The 19,640-nt window shown below is 37.9% G+C and overlaps 1 protein-coding gene across 9 annotated transcripts in view; it reads left to right on the top strand.

The window, feature by feature from the left end:
• Positions 1-19,640, top strand: part of MAP4K3 (mitogen-activated protein kinase kinase kinase kinase 3) — a 65,496-nt gene that overhangs the window by 12,353 nt on the left and 33,503 nt on the right. For all 9 annotated transcript variants that reach the window (XM_015621896.3, XM_033513234.1, XM_015621892.3 and 6 more), the window contains 11 exons: positions 1,057-1,121; positions 3,351-3,406; positions 6,107-6,154; positions 8,245-8,287; positions 8,931-9,003; positions 11,327-11,458; positions 11,745-11,807; positions 11,890-11,971; positions 12,073-12,183; positions 16,156-16,231; positions 17,199-17,257. In XM_015621896.3, the coding sequence (XP_015477382.1) occupies positions 1,057-1,121; positions 3,351-3,406; positions 6,107-6,154; positions 8,245-8,287; positions 8,931-9,003; positions 11,327-11,458; positions 11,745-11,807; positions 11,890-11,971; positions 12,073-12,183; positions 16,156-16,231; positions 17,199-17,257 (808 nt within the window). The remainder of the gene's footprint in view (positions 1-1,056; positions 1,122-3,350; positions 3,407-6,106; positions 6,155-8,244; positions 8,288-8,930; positions 9,004-11,326; positions 11,459-11,744; positions 11,808-11,889; positions 11,972-12,072; positions 12,184-16,155; positions 16,232-17,198; positions 17,258-19,640) is intronic.

The following is a 19,640-nucleotide window of genomic DNA, read 5'->3' as shown; positions in this document are numbered from 1 at the left end:
TGAGAACACTTGCAGTCTGCAGCTCAGGAGATAAGCTCAGCACTTCCACCACTGCCTTTTAAAAAGCCTGCCAAATGTCTCAGCTGTTCTAACTGAGCCTTAGGAATGCAAGACATACAAGACCAGGTCATCAGGAAGCTGCAGAGCACCCTTCAGTCTTTCCTTTGGTGCTAATCTGTTACTGTCTACTCTAAGGTGGTTGTATGCGATTTTTTTTTTCCATCTGAGTATTTTGATGGCCCGGAATGACTAGGCAAGTCCCAAGTTTTTTGCTCTCCACAGTGTTTTTTTGTGGCCACACATCTTACCAATGAAAATTACTGAGTGAAAATAGAGTTAATTACCCTAATAAAAGATACCTTTGAATCCTTCAGCCCATTGTCTATTCTTGGAAGGCACCTTTTATGGAGGTACTGTGAATTATACTGAATTGATTCCCTTATTAAGGAAGAGCTAAATAACTTCCCTTCTGCCACCAAAAATATCCATAGGTATTTTTGAAGAAAAAGACTTCATCTGAGCAGGCACTTACCCCACAGCATAGGCTCTGCTCTGCCTAGCTTTGACTAAAGCACTACAGTTTAACTTAATTTGCTTTGAAGGAAATTTGGTTGAGAGACCCCTGGGGCTTTTTGTTTTGTATTTGTTTTGTTGTTTGTGTTAACTAGTATGCTCTGAAAAAAAGTGGAGAAGTGAAAATGAGGAAGAAATAAGAACCCACATCTGTTTTGTGTCTACTCTCAGAAAAATGTATTTCAACAAAAATCAGTGTGAATGTTTCACTAATACTCTTTTTATTGCTTCATTAAAGTAGAATATTTTTGACTATTTCATTAGTTACTATTTAGACAATGAAGTCTATAAGTCATTAAGAGTCATAAGTCATTATAAGTCTATTAGTCGCATAAAGACTAAATTATACTCATTATTTGACTTGTACTTTCCATAATACAGAGCATGTTGTGTTGTGCTTTGTAGTGTTTGAGTCCTTTGACTTCTCTTTTACAAGTTCTCTGCAAATCTGACAGCTAATGAATGGTTTTGTTCACTCTTTAGACGAGACAAACTATGGATTTGCATGGAGTTCTGTGGAGGTGGCTCTCTACAGGATATTTATCATGGTACGTCAAGACTTTATTCCTTAAAATCTAACCACAGCTTATTTTCAAAAATTGAAATGATTGCAGTGTTTTGGAATTAGAGAGGAGGAATCCTAAATTTAGTATCCATAATAATTCAATGAAGGTCAATTTTAGCATATGTTTTTACTTAATTGTTTTAGGTTTTGTAAACAAAGTTAGTGTTTTGGGTTTTTTTCTAGCAGCAGAGGTTATTTCCACCCTTCAGGGGCTCATATGCCCATCACTGCTATTCAAAGGCTGTAAAATTAGACAATACTACATTTTAGAAAGAAAAAAAAATGATGACTTGATGTGCTGTCTTGCTTCATAGCCATTTTGTTTCTGAGCTTTTGAACTTTGTTTTAGTATAATCTGTACCACTTCCTACAGAAACCTAGGTATGTGGATAGATTAGCATGGATGTTCTTATTCTTTGTAAATTGTTTGAATGTTTGGATACCAGTAGTTCCATGAGGGTCTTTTTAATTTTTTTTAAGATTTTTTTAAGCAGGATGTGTGATGTGTGAAAAGCAAAGGTGGTCTCTATATTTGCTTTAGGCTTGGCTTCAGTGAGCAGTCAAAGAAAAAAGAGCTGTCTGTGAATCTGTTGGATTAAGTCAGGATCACTCAACTTGCTATTTTTCAAGAAACAAAATCAGTTTTGAAGGATTCTATTGCCCTGGAATTAAGACCTTTTTAGGAAAGGAGTATGCTCTAAGTGGGTAATGGCTTTGGGGTTCTCAGGTGATGTTTTTTATTGAGGAAGTCCATCTACATTCCAAATGTGAAGATTTTACATGTGAGGGTCTCTTGTGCGTAAGCAGCTTTTTATGTTTACCTTGGGTGCAGTTAAAAGAAGCACCAATTCACAAGTTCACACCATGTTCCTGTCACAGACGTTTGAGTGTGGCCTTGGTGATCCTTTACCTCTTTGCTAATTTTGAGAAAAGCATCGTGTTTAATAGGCTTTGTTTTGTGGAACACCTGTAGAGTAGGAAATGAGCTCATGCCACATAAATGCCTGAGCAGATGTCTACAGGAGTGGTTTCCCGTTGCAGCTGATTTTTGGCTTCTCTGCTGTTAGTTAGAATGGAAGGTTCTTTTCTGGTCTTTATTATGTTCTAAAGAGTCCTATTGCAGTTGAACTATAGGCCTCTGTAATCTTGAGTCGTTTAAGTTAATCAGAAAGAAATTTCTCAAAACAAAAATAGATGCTTAGATATGCCTACTGTGGGTGCCAATAAATATAGTTTTGTGTGGGCTTGGAGCTTTTCTTTCAGAAAAGAGAAGTTGATGTAGACTTAATTTGAAGATATATTGCATGATACTAATATTGTAGAAGCTAAGCAGTTAGGTTCTTTAATCTAGATTCATTCTTAACTCTCTACTTCTTCAGTGTCCTTTGAGAAAGTCTTCATCCAAGTTCTCTTTGTTTTCTGTGCAAAACCTGAAAAGGTTACAGTCAGGACTGCATTTCCTGGTCTTAAAACCCTTTAATTTCAGGATCAAAGTCCAGTGACTGGGACGAGTCACAGACCATTCCCTTGCTTGCTGCTCACTGTTTGGTTTGCGTATTTGTTCAGAATTTAATCGTTTTCCTCTAAGACACTTGAGTGGGGCTGGACCCTTGAGGGAGAGAAGGACTCCTCCTTCCCTTGGGAAACTTCTGAACCTGCTCACAGGGGCAGTTTGAGAAGGTGCTTGGTGTGACAGGAGCAGCAGTGAGACAGCTGATTTCAGAGGAAGGCTGAGAAGCTGGAGGGAGCAGTTTCTCTGGCAGTGGGAAGGATGGAAGGAGAGAGCAGGTCACCGATGGTACAAAGAACTGCCCAGGGCTCAAAGGGGATTGAACAGAGTTGGCTGCAGCTCTGAGTCACTGAGTTGAAAGTCCAGCACTCTATAGAAGAACACAATGGGTTTGTTCAGGGGAAAGAGTTAGGCTTAAATAATTACTTGTGCTTCTTTTTCCTCTTAATTACTGTGAGATTTAAGTACAGAAGAATTAATAGTTTCCATTCCAATAGTACTGGACATTTTTGACTTTAAAAAATGTTATGGTCTTTGGGATGCTCGTAATGGGATAAAGACTAAGCACATTTACTTAGAGATTTATAGTGTAAGGTCCTATCAGTGTGAATGGAAGTAATTGAGGTATGAATTTGGAATGGGCAGTATCTTACATGATTTTGATAATTTTTTTTTTAAATTTTTTCTCCCCTTCCATTTCAGTGACTGGACCACTATCAGAGCAGCAGATTGCCTATGTTAGCAGAGAAACACTACAGGTAGTGTCTCCTCAGGTTCTTGTGGTTGTGTACTTAATGTAAAAGTATTAAAAGCTAAGAATAAAATCTACAAATAACATGTGTTGCCATGGAAGTCTGGTAATTGGATGACACAGCATTTTTCTCAGACTTCTGAGGAGGTCCCATATTACAGCCTAGAAATTCGTATAATTGCATAACCTAAAATTACCCTGGATCATTTGAAGAAAGCTCTTGTCATCTTTCTGCTATTAATTTTATATTTGTTTTTAAAAGGGGGGAAGCAGCATGTTTTCTTAACCCATATCTGTGTTAAAAATTAGTTACTGCACTTTTGAAGGAAAATTAAAACACTCAGCTTTGCATATCTAACAACTGATCTGTGCCAATAAGATAAAAATTACCTGTGTGCTTGAGATGTTGAAGGTAAGGTCATTAACCTCTCCTTATGAATATTCTAGCTTTAATTTTTCTTTCCTAAATTACAGGTTCAGTACAGCAGAAAAACTTAATCAGAAACTACTTTTTAATGGCTGTCTTGCTTCTCTGTGAGAGAGCAGTTCTTGACTTTCAATGTAAACCTGGTGAATGCCATCGGTTGAGACCTGCTGCCTCTCTCTTTCGAGATAGCTCTATTCCAAGCCATCTCCCTTGGCTGTCACTTACCATCTCCCTGTGCTATGCCAGAGACTGCTGCCTTCTGACTTACAGGATTTGGTGCTTTTTTTTTACTTAGAAATCAGGCTTATGTGACATCTGGGAGCATTAAGGGTTTTGAGTTTTTAAACTTCAACTAGATGAAGTTGCTCAGAGCCCTGTCCAGCCTGACCGTGAATGTTTCCAGGGATGGGGCATCCACTGCCTCTTCCTGCAGCCTCTTCTAGTAGTTCATCACAGTCATAAAATTCTTCCTTATATCTAATCTGAATCTCCCCTCCTTTACTTGAAAACCATTACACCTTGTCCTGTCACAACAGGCCCTGCTAAAAAGTTTGTCCCCATCTTTCTTACGAGACCTCTGCACATTTGCTGAGGATGCCCATGATCCCATTGCCTGTATCAACAGTGGAGATATGAAACAGTCCAGCGTGGGACCGTGAGGGACACCACTTGTCACTTTGGACATTGAGCTTGTTTATCTCTGGATAGTCATTCTTACCCACCTGATAGTCCATCAATCAAATCTGTAATATGGAGGAGTAGTGTAGAATGGAATTCATGAAGCCATTTATTTGGGAAGATATCTTGGTTAATATGTAGAAACTGTGTGTGAGAGAAAAGCTTACTATTTTGGATTTTCTAAATGTTATTAATTGACCCATTTTTCTGTACTTTAAATTGTCTGTAAATTCATGTTTATAATACTCTGACCCAATATAATGAATGTAGTTTCAGATATTTTGTTGCAGCTTATAATGGAACATCATTTTCCTGAGTAAGAAGTCTGAGAATATAGGCTGTTGTCCATCCATAGAAGTAATGTGTCCAATATTAGTTTTGCCACCAGTGTCCATGAATCCAGAGTCTCACTTGGGTGCTGAAGTTAACATTCAGTCTCCATATTTAGAAGCCTGTTAAATCCTCCATTTTCAAAAAATACTTGCTGTCCATTTTGTTGGAATCTGTCAGATTTGATTCTGAAAATATGGATCTTTTAAATATGATCTTTAAAATAATTGTCTCCAGACATTCAGTTTTGAAAATGGTGACTTCACATTCTTCCAGGGCAGTGGTAAAAGTGTGTGAATTAATGGTCTTTGTACACCAGTAGCATCCAGAGTTTTAAGGAGTGTACATGGGACTCTTCTGCCTAATGCCAGTTGTTGCAGTGGTCTGCTAGAGGCTTTGATTAATCACACTTGAAATGTTGCAATCAACTCTCTGATGTCTTGCATGGACTGGCAAAAAAATACGGGTCTTGACATGGATATTTCCCATGAACATAGAGCCTAGTGGAGGTTCATGGTCACTGAACAAGGAAGATGTTTGTGTGTGATTTTACCCCTTGAAGAGAATTTTAGAGATAAGCCTAGAGTGTCCAAAGTGACACAGTCTCTGATTTGTCATGCAGGGATTTGGTTCTATAGAATTCTTCCAGAATTTAAACTTAATTTCCAACTTGTGTTGAGTCTTAAAATATTTTGGTATTGTCATCGAGACCCAGGTGGCCAAATGCTTTTGCAGAAATCCATGAAATAGAGTTGAGCTCTGGTGTTAGACCTGACACACTGCCTGCTAGCACATTTCTAGGCTTGATGGAAATACTTAATGATATTAATTAATGATAGAAGATAGCTTTACCAGTGGTCCAGTAATCTGACTGCTGAACAGAGGACTCCTAGGCAATTTACCAGTAATTACTTTGGTCTTAAAAGGTGACAGTTACCATGTCCAGAGGAAAACTTGTTTGGGGAATATTCAGATATTCAGGTAGATGTGGCGACTGGTATTGCTTCCATCTATCCTGTGTTTTAGATATTGGATAAACGTCTAAATATCTTTATAAAGATATTTAGGTATGCTATTTTATATAAAGATATTAGATAATGCTGCTACATCTCTTGAATCTACAGCAAATTACACTAAAATATAAAAATGTTCTTCAGTCAGTGAGTCATTTAGATGATTAAATTGGATCCTCAATATACATGGTAATTAAATAGGAAATCTATGTCAAATGAAAAATGTTGGACTAAATTACTATTTAAATATTTTATGCAGGGACTATATTACCTTCACAGTAAAGGAAAAATGCACAGAGATATAAAGGTAAGTAAAAACTGAAGGGGTTTTTGGTGCTTTTAAAATAGGTTACATCACCTCCAGTGGTCTTTACTGTTACTTATCTATTTTTAGTATATGTCTGAATATGTAGAGATTTTTGATCTATTAGAATGAAATAAAAGTTTCTGCCAATTGGAAAAAATTATCTTTCTTTAAAGCACATGCAAGGAAATAGTTTGTTCTTTTCCTTGGAGGCACCCATACTGTTTATGCGGACCAGTGCTGTGAAATTCAGCCATCAGCTGGTGTCCAGAGCAGTATGTGTTCAGATGGCTGTCAGGGTGTGTGCTCTGTGCAAAAGAAAGGTTTGCTCTTCCCACAGCTTTTCCAGGGAGCTCCATGTACCCTTCTTTTAGAACCAGCTAGTGAGCAGAGCTCTTGCTTTGGCTTCTTGCATCGTGGTGAGCAGATTGCAGGGCAGAGGCTGCTGTTCTGTGCGGTTCTGGGAGACTACTTCTGTCCCCTCCCTCGCATGCTAAAAATAGAGAGGGTGCTGCAAATCAGGCTATTAGTACTGACTTGCTTAAATCTCCATCTTAGCAAAGCTATATCAAAAGTGGCTTGTGCAGACTCTTAGACTCTGTTATAGTTTCCTTCTGGTGCTTCCTGTTGGCTTTTTGTTCCTGGAGTTTTACTACCTAGTTTTTCCAAAGCCCTTCCAAGCCTGGCAAGCTTCCTTCTGGAAATCTGACAGTAAATCATCCTATTCTTTGTGTTGTTGCATGCTGTTGGTTTAGCTGGTTTTGGTTTTGTTTTTTCCCCAGCAGCTTGAACTGTAGTTGCCTTCATGCAGCCTGATTCCAAATTGTTCTCAATGGCTGCAGAAGAATATTTGGGTTTTGAGCAATTACAAAAGTAATTTCTGAATGAAAGATTACTTCAGGCACCAAAATTAAATGTTTTCCACTATAATTTATAGAATTATTGTCAGGATACAGTACACAGATACTTTTTCTGAGCAGAACTGTGCTAATAACAGATGCTTACGGTGCTTACATTGAAAGGATTTTTTTTTTTAAATAAAGCTGTTCTCACGAGCATGGAAAAGTACTGTCTTCATCTGCAGATTGCCTGACTGCTGAATTGTGTTTGCTTCCCTCAGTAGCTAAGTTCCCTGTTTAGAGTACCTGTCCTGTTAGCTTGAAAGGTGAACAAGGTCAAGAGCATGTAAGCAGGGCTGTTACACTGTTTGCCAAGCTCATTAACTGAGCTTGTGCAGCATGGGCCAAGTTAGCTGCATTTTATTGCAGGCCTGGCTTTTCCTGCTCTGGCAAAAGCCATAATCTGTAAAAACACACATTTTTGGAGGTTCATCTCTGCTGTCTTTCCATCTGCCTGATGGGCAGTGCTGTACTGACATTCGGAGATGTGTTTAGCCAGCTCTAGCCTTCAGTCAGCCCAACCTGTACTTGGTTTCAGTCTTCAAATTAGGTTTGTTCTCAGTCCTTTTATCTTGTAATTTTGTAATACAAACCTCTGTTTTGGGTTAATTGTGGTTATTGAGCTGAAGTGAGTGGAGCACACAGCCACACAAAAATGACCTCTCCAAATCCTGCACGAACAGAATCTCTATTGCATAAGGACGGAAGTAGCTTTGCTAAATGCTTGATTATTGAGGCATGTCCTTAAGGCTATAATTGTAAGCATGGCTCTCAAACAAGACCAAATGAGCTCCTACTTATGAAAAGAAAATGAAATTGTTTCCACTTTGACCTTTTGAGTTCCTGTTTCCTTTTAGTCATTGTAAATAGAAAAAAGTAAGAATTAATCAGCACAGGCAAACACTGTTTATTGAGAGGTTTTGTGTGCAATGCAAACTCTGTAGGACCATAGGCTAAACTAAAATTTAATGAAAAACTGTATATCTGAAGAGATTTTTTAATAACAGAATGGCAGCTTGCTAGTTTCACAAACATTTCCTTGATAAGGCTGCAGATTTATTGAACACAATCCTTCTGTTGTCTTTGGCCCCTAATTTGTTGTAGGATCCCACATAGTTCTTTTTTTTTTTTTTTAACGTGGTATTGGAGGAATTTGCATGTTTTAATTCAAGTAAACTTTTCTTTTTTGTAAAGGGAGCAAACATTCTTTTAACGGATAATGGACATGTAAAACTAGGTGAGTTAATACATCTTAGTCTTAAACTTGATTCATTTTTATGTGCTCTAAGAAAAGCAGCATGCTCTGTTTTGTTTAATGAGGTGATGGTTCATGTAAGGAATTAGTGAGTATCAGGATTCTTTTTATCTTGCTGGTTGTATCTAACTAAACCATCCAGTTAGTATTGGAGGATTAGTGGGAGTAATTTTGGAACAGTGAGGTAAAAGACCTGATATTGTAAGGGAAAAATAAATCACAGGATTTTATAAATTTTTAATAAAATCTACTATCCAGAGTCCTTAAATGTGCAATATACCTCAAAAGCTTACCTGAAAGAATCTCTTTGGTAACACAAAATGAGGTGTTCTCTGTTAAAACCCTTCATGTACCTGTTAGGTCTTCTGTGCCAGCTTGCTCTTCCTTGTGTGTATGGGGGACATTTGTGTACATGTTTGGCAAGTGACTGAGGGGAGCTTACCAATGGTATCTGAGACAAACCAAGTTTCTATTATTTGCTTTTGTTATTTATTTTTTGTTAAATATTTCCAGTATATTTAAGAACCTCTTAACAGTGGGGAAACCAAACTTGTGTTCATTAACAATTAATTACATCAAACCACTTGTTAACTGTCATTTTGTTTTTGCCTTTTTTTCTTAATAGCTGATTTTGGAGTATCTGCACAGATAACAGCTACAATTGCCAAAAGGAAATCATTCATTGGCACCCCATATTGGTAACTGTGTTTTACTTGACCATTAATGTAATGGTAACACACATAATACTGTTGAAAATTTATGATAAAGGCATGCTCTGTCACTTCCTGGGTAGAGTAACCACTGAAGGCTGTGTCAGATTTTCTGGTGATCATATCTTTGTTACTCATTCCAAATCCTGAACTAGCTGAGTGTCAGAGAAAAGGCTTTAATGCTCTGAAAACTTGAAAGGCTGTGTAGTGCCATCATTGTTGACTAATTTGTCTTAATTTAGTAAAACCTAAAAACTAGCAGCAATTTTGCTTTTTTTAAACTTTGATCTTAAATATTTTTTTACTCCCTGATTTTCCATTTTGGTGTTTTATGTTATTTCCCCTCCAGCTTAGATAAAGCTTTTCTGCAACCTTTCAGTTGATGAATTTCCTTTGTCTTCACAGATCCACAGATGTTTGCCATTTGTGAACTGTTTCTCTAAGCTATTTTCCCCCTTTTTTACCTAAACTGATTGAATTCTGTGATGCACTTCTATCTGTACTGCATCTCTCGTCTTCCCTATTAAACTAGGGTGTATAATTTTTCTTACCCAAAGTTCTGCCTTTCATTTTATCCTTTTCCTGCTGGAAGTGGTTGTCCCCTTTCACCTTGAATTAAATGAGATACATTCTCCACTGTAAAACAGCGCTTTTGTCATATGTTTCACAGACAGATAATGAATTCTGTAGTCTGATAGCATAGTAGGTGCAAGATAAAAATATACATAATGGAAAAAATCCTATGTTCAAATATTGACTTGAAATAGCCAAGCACAGTATTTTTAGCATTTTTCTTCACACCAAGGCTTTATTTCCTGTTAAGAATAACACAACCACCCATCAGTCATGATTGTGTGATCGCTTTGTGTCTCTTGCCCAAGATGTCTGGGTGACCTCAGTCCTTGCCTGTAACTTTCAAATCATGCCAGGCTCCTCAAATGACCTTAAATAATAACTTTGAAAGTATTACATAGGTTAAAGGCTGATGAAAAGCATTGGTTGTTCTTTGCAAAGCTGCTGAGAGATTTGAGAGAAGAATCAAGGAAGTAAATTTTCTGAGATTGCAGAGAAGAAAATTTAGTTGAAGCAGGCCATGTGAAGGTTTTAGTGGTCATTAGATCTATATGTGTCTCAGGGCAGGTGAACTGCAGTGCTAGTAACCCTTCCATTTAAATATTTAACCCATGTTCCTTCTCTTCTATGATAATTCCCTCATTTTTGATTTAGAGCAATTGGGATTTTTAATGAACTTGGAAGAAATATATCTAAATATAGTTTAGTTATGCAAACGTGAACTAAATTCTACCACCAAGCCTGCTGATGTTTTCAGATCTACAGATAAGGAGTAGAAAGGGCCCACAAGGGTCACTGAGTCCAACTCTTAGCCCTGCACAGGACATTCCCAAGTGTCACACCATGTGCCTGAGAGCATTGTCCAAACAGTTTTTGAGCTCTGGCAGGCTTGGTGCCTGTGACCACAGGATATCTGTATTTGAATAATGCATCAGTTGAGATGCTGCTTGCTGATCTACTGGAGCACTCTCTAAGTGACTTCATCTGTGTTAAATTTATTGAGTTATTTAGTGCTACTTTTCAGGTGGTCTGGACTGATAAATCTCAAAGCTAAGAAATACTAACGTGTTGGACACCTTGTAGGACTACATAGGACAGTCAAATTCATAATTCACTTTGGCCATTCAAAACACGTGACAAGTGCAAGTGAATAATTTCCTTTAGGTATTCCTATTTATGTGCCAGTTATGTTTGTTCATTTTTGCCACCTGAGAATGTGAAACCACTTTGTTGACCTAAAGAGGTCACCTGACATGAGTGAGACAGACTTTACAAACAAGGAGTGCTCTATACAGAGGTGACAATGAGTCTCATGCTTTCAGGGTACAACAAAGCTGACATTTTACTGCTTTTTCTCTTGTTAGAATTCTTTTCTTCAAAGACAGTGGATCACTTTCTGGGCAATATATAAATCTGGGTATAATGTGGATTTTATTGTAGTTGAATAATTATACTTTGGGTTCTTTAGTTGTTGAGCAGTATTTTCTGTAGTATATTGATTTCATCCACTTACTCCTAAATGACCATTTTTAAAACTGCCTGTTAGTTACTAGAAGATGACAGAGGGGAACTTCAGGTGTATATTACATAATTTTTTACACACACACTTAGGTGTGTATATATCTATATATACTGTGATCTTACAGTTTAAGAGAGTTAAGGAAGAGAATACTATGTGTAAAAAGAATGTTTGATTTGTGGTGAGAAGTTAACCTAAAAAATGTGTTTTACTGTTCAGGATGGCACCAGAAGTTGCTGCAGTAGAAAGGAAAGGTGGCTATAACCAACTCTGTGATCTGTGGGCAGTTGGAATAACTGCAATAGAGCTTGCTGAACTTCAGCCTCCAATGTTTGACCTACATCCAATGAGGTTAGTAAGGGGTTAGAGCTTGGTGGGTAAATGCAGCTAATTAAATAATCCATTTGAAGAGATGGCTCTGTGCTTCTGGGTTTTGGGAGTACTGTAAGGGCACTGGGCTTTGGGTGTTCTGAGTGAACAGCACAGAAATTGTAACAACTTCTGGTGCATAAGTGTATAAAGTCCTGGTTGAGTCTCTTAAGCTGATGGGACTTCTTGCCTATTAAAGAAAGTGTTTAGTGATTTATCTCATGTATTTCAGTGTAACCACAGAAATACTGTCGTTCTTTTTTTTCAGAGCACTTTTTCTAATGACAAAAAGCAACTTCCAGCCTCCTAAATTAAAGGACAAAATGAAATGGTAAGTACTTTTTTTGTTTCAGTAGATAGTGAATGTACTGTAGTGGGAAATTGATTTTAATGTTTAACACTTCGTTTTACAGGTCCAATAGTTTCCATCATTTTGTGAAAATGGCACTTACAAAAAATCCTAAAAAAAGACCTACAGCTGAAAAGTTGCTACAGGTATAAATTTATGTATGAGGGGTTTTTTTAAAGTTATAAAATTAAAATATGCTTAATGTGAGTGGCTGGAATTTCAAGCTGTGTTTCCCTCTGTCTTTCAGCATCCCTTTGTTACCCAGCCATTAAATCGAAGTCTTGCCATTGAGCTGTTGGATAAAATGAATAATCCTGATCATTCCACTTACCATGATTTTGACGATGATGATCCTGAGGTAGGAATATCTTTTAATCATAGAATCAGGTTAAATTTTTGTTTCCCAGCAAAACTAAATGATTGTGATTTATTGAGCCCCTGGATTTTTTGTGGTCTTGGGATAGTCTCAGGGGTTGCTTTTACTATTAGTTACACTGCTCTGTCATTCACAGAGGCACATAGCAAAAATCATTATATTTTTGGGAAGGGAAGCTTGAAGAGAAAGAGATTTAAATGCTTCAAAATTTTGTTTATTGCTGTTCTTCAACAATTTTTAAACAGTAAATGTGGTCTGCTTCTCCAGTCTTGAGTTTTGTCATGCATTCTGCTGTATGTTTCTGTGGAGTTACATCTCCATCTGCAAAGAAAGCATTCATAAAAATGGTTTTATACCTGTGGAGGAGAGAATGATCCTGTAATTTGTTTTGGTTTAGTTCAGTGGTTTGAGTGTGTTTTTTGGAGATTGTATTTTTCATCTTAGAATACTTTGAAACTTGATTTCACTTACAGTTTTGTCATAGAGTTTCTGATTCTGTGTTCAAACAGCTGGGAAAAAGTAGACTGGTTATGTAAGACGATAAACAGCACAGGACTGAAGTGTTTAATAAATAAGAGAAAAGAGATAAATACTCTGTTACTTCATCCTGTCTTCAGGATGTCTACATCATCTCTGTATGTTACTGAATACTTTTCAAATATTTACAGTTCCCTCATAGCCTTTTTTTTGAATAAAAAATGTAATCCTTTTAACACAAATGCCATTGATTCTTTAATTACATATTTTGGGTTCTTTTTAATGGGTAAACTAGTCTAAAAATGCCTTCAGAGGAAAAGAAGCTTCTTAAAAGCTTCTTTTAAGAAAGAATATTTAAGAAAGAAATAAGAATGTTTAAGCTTAAAAATAATTCCAACTAATTTAAGGCACTAATTTTCAGATTTTACAAGTAAAATGAGCTTTTACCCCCTTGAACAGCAAAGACCAGTTGACTTGCACCAAATCTTCTAAAAGCTAAAATAAAAAAAATGTGGAAAGAAGCCAAAGTGAAATAGATTGTTTTTTGTATTGTGGAGTGCAGTGCTTAGACATTTTCCAAATGAGAGGGAAAGAGATGAAAGCATAAGGATGGAATAATAATCAATACTTTTAAAACCAAATGTACACAGTGGGAATGGGAAAAAAATTTAGTAGACATTTCTGATAAAAAAAGAAGTTAGAAGTCAAGTACACAGGAAATTCCTTAATGTGGCTGGCTTGACACTTAAGACAAAGGTGTCTCTTCAGTGTCATTCTGTCTCTGCTGAGTGATGAGTGAGAGTTCTGAGGCCCGCCCTTTAAGAGGTGTTTTCTTAGCTTACAAAATAGTCTTCACTCTTCTATGTCCCCTGACTTAGCATTAAGGAGGCTCTTCTGTTGTCTGCTGTATGACTTACCAATTATCCCATAATGAAGTGTGGGACCAGGAGCAGAAACTGTGCTTTGTCTGGGGAGAAGCTTAGCACATTTTGTGTTGCAGATGAAGAATCTCACCACAGGCAGAGCAGTTGTTGGCATTGTGGTCTTTCCTATAATAAAATGAGTGGAATGAGAAGTGTATGTGCTCCTTTTATGCACAATTTAACTTCCTTCAAAACTCACCTGCTCACAGAGGCAGCTGGAGGTGTTAATTTAGGGACTGGCTAGTCCTGTACTTGTCACAATTTCATGAATGTATCCATCAAAAACCAAAAGAAGTGACGAAGCATGGTACAACATAACATGGTCCAAAAACACCATTGAGAATTGAGAGCTTCAGACCTACTCCCCAGTTTGTTTAGAGCTATGGACTTAGTTGGGTGGTGCTGTTAATGTTTTGAGGTTTTTTGGTAGATTGTTCTTATTTTTTGGGGACTAAAGAGCTTTTCTCTCTGTCAGTAGTATCTGAAGGCAACTCTGCTGCCCTTTGTGGTGACAGGCCTTTACTTGGCCTGTGCTGCTTTTAGGGGGATGCAATCTGCTACTGCTTGGATAGTCCACAGAGCTGTGAGGTCGATCTCAATTTGACACCACTCTGAGGAGTACCATACTACATCTTTAAATCATACTGAAGTCAAATGTGAAGTGTTTAATGTGTGAAAACTAAAACCCATGCCACTATTTGGGTATAATTTTAAAAGTTCTCCTGCTCATGCAGTTGTTGATAATTTTGCAACTGTATCTGATTTTTTGCAGTATTTTCCCTACCCCAGCTCATGGCTTTACTCAATTTCCCATTCAGTCATGGACAGGATCTCTGGTTGGGACTCTGGACTTAGGAGATGTTGACAATTGCCTGTTCTCCCTATTTCTATGACAGTGATTCTCGGGATAAATGTGGTATTAGCTGAAAAGGTTGCAAAGAGGAAAGTGCTCGTTTTATACCTAGCACACTGCAGGTTTTGGGGATAAGATTGCTTTTGAGATCTGTGCCATGATGGAAATTGTGCCCAAATGTCATTTGTGTCAGGAAGTTAACCTACATTCCTTTGTCCTCTTGCACTGCTCAGATGTCAGGTGTTTGTATCAGCCTCTTGTCAGTGCAAGTATTTCAAGGTGACTTGAGGACTTTATCCTCATGACTGAGAGATGAAGATTTGATCCTGAATGTAACTCTGTGGTCATGGAGAAGGTGATAGGAGGACAGGCTCTCTCTGTAGTACAGTGAGGCATCTGTGTCAGGGTGCAAGAGCTCACACAGTATTGCTGCAAAGGTAAAAATACCTCCTACCCCTGCTCCAGCTGTGCTCCTGGTGCTGGAATTACAGATGCACACACATCAGTCACAACTGGGCAGTGCCTCTTAATGAAAGATGATAAATGAGCAACCTTTCAGCATGTGGTATCAGGTCAAACCTTGACATGCTGTAGCCAACCATTTTCGAAGCCCAGAGAGTGCACAGTAGGCAAAATGAAACTGTGGAAGGGAAAGCTTGACACAAACTGTGAGAAACAAACTGCTGTGAGATCTGTGGGAGAAAATACATGTCTACAGTCTGTAAGTCTCTCCAATTTCAAGGAAGAGCAAAGTGAACAAAAATGGGAGGTGAAACACCATGTACATGTGTTGGAATCCTAACAGGAAAAAAGGAAGTAGTGTGAGATGAAAAGGGGAGTAGGGAAATCATGTTTGCAGATAGTTTTGGAGGAATAAACAGTTTCTGAGCTATTCATGACTCTGTGAAAGTACAGCAACAACAATATTAGTAATGAAAGGGTGATTCACATGCAGAGATGCTCACTGTGGAACCTGAGGCAGTGAACAAGGGTGCAGAATGCCCCTACATTTCTAAGAGAACTTGGAGTGGTGAATGTAGAAAGAAGAGAGAAAGTCCAACAGAGGCAAAAAAAGGAAGCCAGGCCTATAGTGCAGAACACTTCATCCTGTAGAGAAGTAAATGGAATTTCAGAACAAAATAGAATATAAATATGAAGGTGAATTTGTAGAAATTTTGCTATCTTTCTTGCCACACAACACAGGAATACCAGGAATACTCCTTTCTATTCAGCTTTGAAAACCTCAGGTAGATTTCTCATCTGCTTAAATAATATAACTGATGACATTTTAGAAACCAGTTTAAGTTAAAAGCTGGGAAAATCATTTCAGTACCTAATGGAGTGAAGTCTGCCAGTAAGTCAGATTTAGTCCTACTGCTTATTTTAAAAATTACCAATACCCTTAAACTAAATGGTGAAAAAAGAAAATGGTATATGAGCAAAGATAAATAAATGCTGGCCAGCATTAGCTTTATTTGCTCAAATGCAGTGGTCTAAAATCCCTTATACTGAAGGCACTCACAGTCAAAATGTCTCCAAATAATTCTAGCTTTAATATATTAAAAATGCATGTTGTCTTTACATTTAGCTTTCACTTAATTTTTTCATGTTATGCTAAAGAAGCCTACTAAAAACTCTTATATAATACAGGGTTTCAAGTCAGTATATTTTGGTATTAAATATTTTATTTTTCACTTCTAGCCTCTTGTTGTGCCTCACAGAATTCATTCAACAAGTAGAAATGGGAGAGAAGAAAAGACACGCTCGGAAATAAACTGTAAGCACAACTGTGAAAATATGATGTATTTAATCATTGATAATATTTCAGCTGGTATTTTGGGTATTTGACATACATTTTTAGTGATGCAGAGGAAAGTAAAAGCTTTGACTGTTTCACTTAAGTATATAGGTTCTGTAAAATATTTGTATACACCTTTTGTCAGCAGTTCAGCAGAGTTCCTTATTGCTTCAACTTAATTAACAAGACACAGCCTGAGCTCTTCTGGGAGCTGATTGACATAGTTTAATATGTCCATTAACAGGGATATTCAGACCAATGCCAGATTCAGCTGGGTAACAGAATGGCAAAGGATTATTTTTTTCTTCACTAATTTAGTATCTTGGATTTGCTTTTGACTTGAAACAGTCACATAGAGGTGAGGAAGGGAGGTTTATCACTGGCCATTAAAAGCAGATTCCATCCCCCAAGTCGCAGTAATTATTTTGCTTGAATTAAATCACAGCAATACTTAGAGCTTTAGCTGTCTTTTCTTTAAAAAAAAGTGAAATTGAGAGTAGGAGTGTTCCAAGAAATCCTGCTAAAGAGTTGTCCTGGAAAATGTGGTTAATTCATGCCAAACTTCATTCAGCACTCTTTAGTCCTAGTGAGTCTCTCAGAAGAACTGATCCAACAGTGAATTCACACCATGGATAGTTTTTCTATAAAGTACAGATGTATTGCACCTCTGAAGAGGACACTTCACTGCCCTATTTACTCAGTGGTTTTCTTGTTCCTTCTAGTGAGAAGGTGAGGCAAATGGTGCTTGGGCTGCCTTTGTAATAAAAGAGTACTTTGTGTCCATTCCTTTCCAGCAGGCACAAATTTGGCATGTCCATGTGTCACAAGTTTCTGTCAGTAGGGATATGATATACTCATTAAACTGAATTTTTCTTTTTATTAGCCTTTGGAACTAAGTCTTCTCTAACTCCAATCCAACTTCTTGTTTTCCTTTTCTCCTCTTTAGTTGGCCAAGTAAAGTTTGATCCACCCTTGAGGAAAGAGACAGAGCCACATCATGAATTTGTGAGTAACAAGCAGCATGGGCTATGCACTACGTATTAGTCCCTACAAATATCTGTGGGGGAGGAGAAATTCAAGATGTGCAGCATGCTTCCTTGGTACTGCTAAACTTGTTAGTGATTTTACTGACCAGTTGTAACGTAGTGAGCTTTTTGTGCCATTACATTCACTCTATGTAGCAAACCTCCTTATTTGTGGTTTCTGCCAGGTGTGCTGTATGTGCAAAAGCAGCAGCACTTCATGTTACAGGTTTCCTCTGTCCTTTATCCCTCACTGCCCAGTGTATCATTCCCTTTATTTACAGAGTTATTTCTTTAAGTGTAGAATTCCTGTGTGTACTCAACTGTTTTTCCCCCTTGTTCTTCTGTTGACAATGGAAATAATAAAATTGAGAGCTTGGGAGAGAGGTACAATGCATTTTAAAAGACTTTCCTCTGTGAATAATCCTTCTGTGGCCCTGCATCACAGCTGAGCCATGCTGAGTCTGGCAGCTATTTTCTGTCAAGGTATATTGCCAATGGTTTCTTCCTGTGGACCCATCAGTAGAAGGGATGAGAACTCAAGCTGTGAGGGAAAAGGTGTGTGTGCTGTCTCACAATTGCAGGAGCTTCCTCTCTTCTATGGAGACTGTTGTTTTCCACATTTGTGCACTTTGGCAGTTTCTTCACGTTCCTGGATAAAAAGACACTCCTTTGCTTCCTCCCTGCAGACTTATGTGTTCTCTCTGTTTTTCTAAGGCAGGTGTTAAAGGGAAAAAGTTGGCTTGGTAAATAGGTGGGAGGGACACTGGCTCTGTTCTGAGTTGGTTTTTGGAAGGGTGTGTACTTAGGAATTTACTTCTGTAGTCTACAAACCACATGTGAGTCGGATTTATGACACAGACTTCCTTGTGGTGCTCTGTAGTTGTACTGAAATAATCCTTCCCAGTCTTTTGCCCTTTGGTAGTGGGTCAGCAGACTCTGGGTGTATGAGGTTGTATTTAATCTTGCTCGTCCTCAGAACTGGCTGGACAGGGAGCCTCAGTTTCTGGTGCCTGTTTGAGATGGAGGAGAACAGCTTTCCAAATCACATTTAGGATTTAGGCAAGTATTTCAGATGTGTTACTTAGACCATGACTTAACTGCATAACAGCATTGTTTAGGAACCCTGGTTACGTAAGTTTTTATTAAATACGATAATGAAGATAGTGCTTCCACCATAAACCCATCATTTAACTCAAAATTATTTTTGAACTGATTCCAAGTTATGTTGTCTTTGCTTCCCTGTTGCATGGTCTGGATTGTAAAGAAAATAAAACTGGAGGCATTATGTAGTTGAAATTATGCTTTTTCTGATCAAGAGTTTTATTTATACACACACAGAAACATAATTGTAAAAAGTTGTTAGTGGAGAGGTTGAAATTTTAAAAATACTTATTCTCATTTCTTTCCTTTTATTGGTTGCTGACTATACAAAAACCATAGTGCATAACTCCATGGGACAGTGGTGCTTTTATTGCACCTTAGGAACTTGAGTCGCTAAACTGGAGAAAGATTTTCTAAGGGATTTAAAGCACAGCTTTTGAGAGCAGTTCTTTGACAGGTGTTGTTGGAAGGGAGGAATTGTGTGTTGTTAGTCAGGACCTTTGCACTTTGGAATCTCAGAAGTTCTTGCTGCTTGGTGAAGAGACTTGAACTATCCAGATTAATTCTGCTGATAAGAAAATATCTTAGAATTGTCTTTTCGAGTCAGATGTTGCATATGTGAAACCTGTCCAAGGAACTTGCCTCGTCTCCCTATCTGTATGGAAAACCTATAACTGTTTGTCCTGAAATTAACTGCTCCATGCCTTATGTCAGACAAAAGCTGATATGTTCTTCCCAGATAAAACAGATTTATGATTTCAAAAGTAAAGACACTGGGTCCAGAGACCAAATTAAAAGCATATAGTTATAGGTTAGCTGAAGAACCAATGGACAATTTAAATTGGCATGGCAAATTGCAAACAAGTGACCTATTCAAAGAATGGATGCATTAGCAAAGAGCCTCAGCACAAACTAGTTTGTGGGAGAAGTTTGTAACAACCTACCCACTCTGGCAGAGAAAGTCTTTGAAATGGAAGTGGGAGCAAGAGATGGCTGTCTCTTCCTCCAGCAGTAACAGTGTGGATGTGTTTTCATTAAAACAGTTCTGATGCTTTTGCTTCTGTCTCACCAAGTGTTACACTCAGTTACCTGTGTGAGTGCACAAGGCACTGGACCCCTGCAGCATGAGGAGTTACTGTCAGTGCTGCACTGAGATGTTGCACTGGACTCTTGCTGGGACAGTTTGTCACACATTACCACAGCTCAGCTGATGAACAATAATGCATCATTTTGCTGTTTGGTATTGTGACCGTTCCCTTAGC

This window comes from Parus major, chromosome 3 (genome assembly GCF_001522545.3).
Source record: "Parus major isolate Abel chromosome 3, Parus_major1.1, whole genome shotgun sequence".
Taxonomy (NCBI): Eukaryota; Metazoa; Chordata; class Aves; order Passeriformes; family Paridae; genus Parus; species Parus major.
This window is presented reverse-complemented; position numbering and strand designations above follow the sequence as displayed.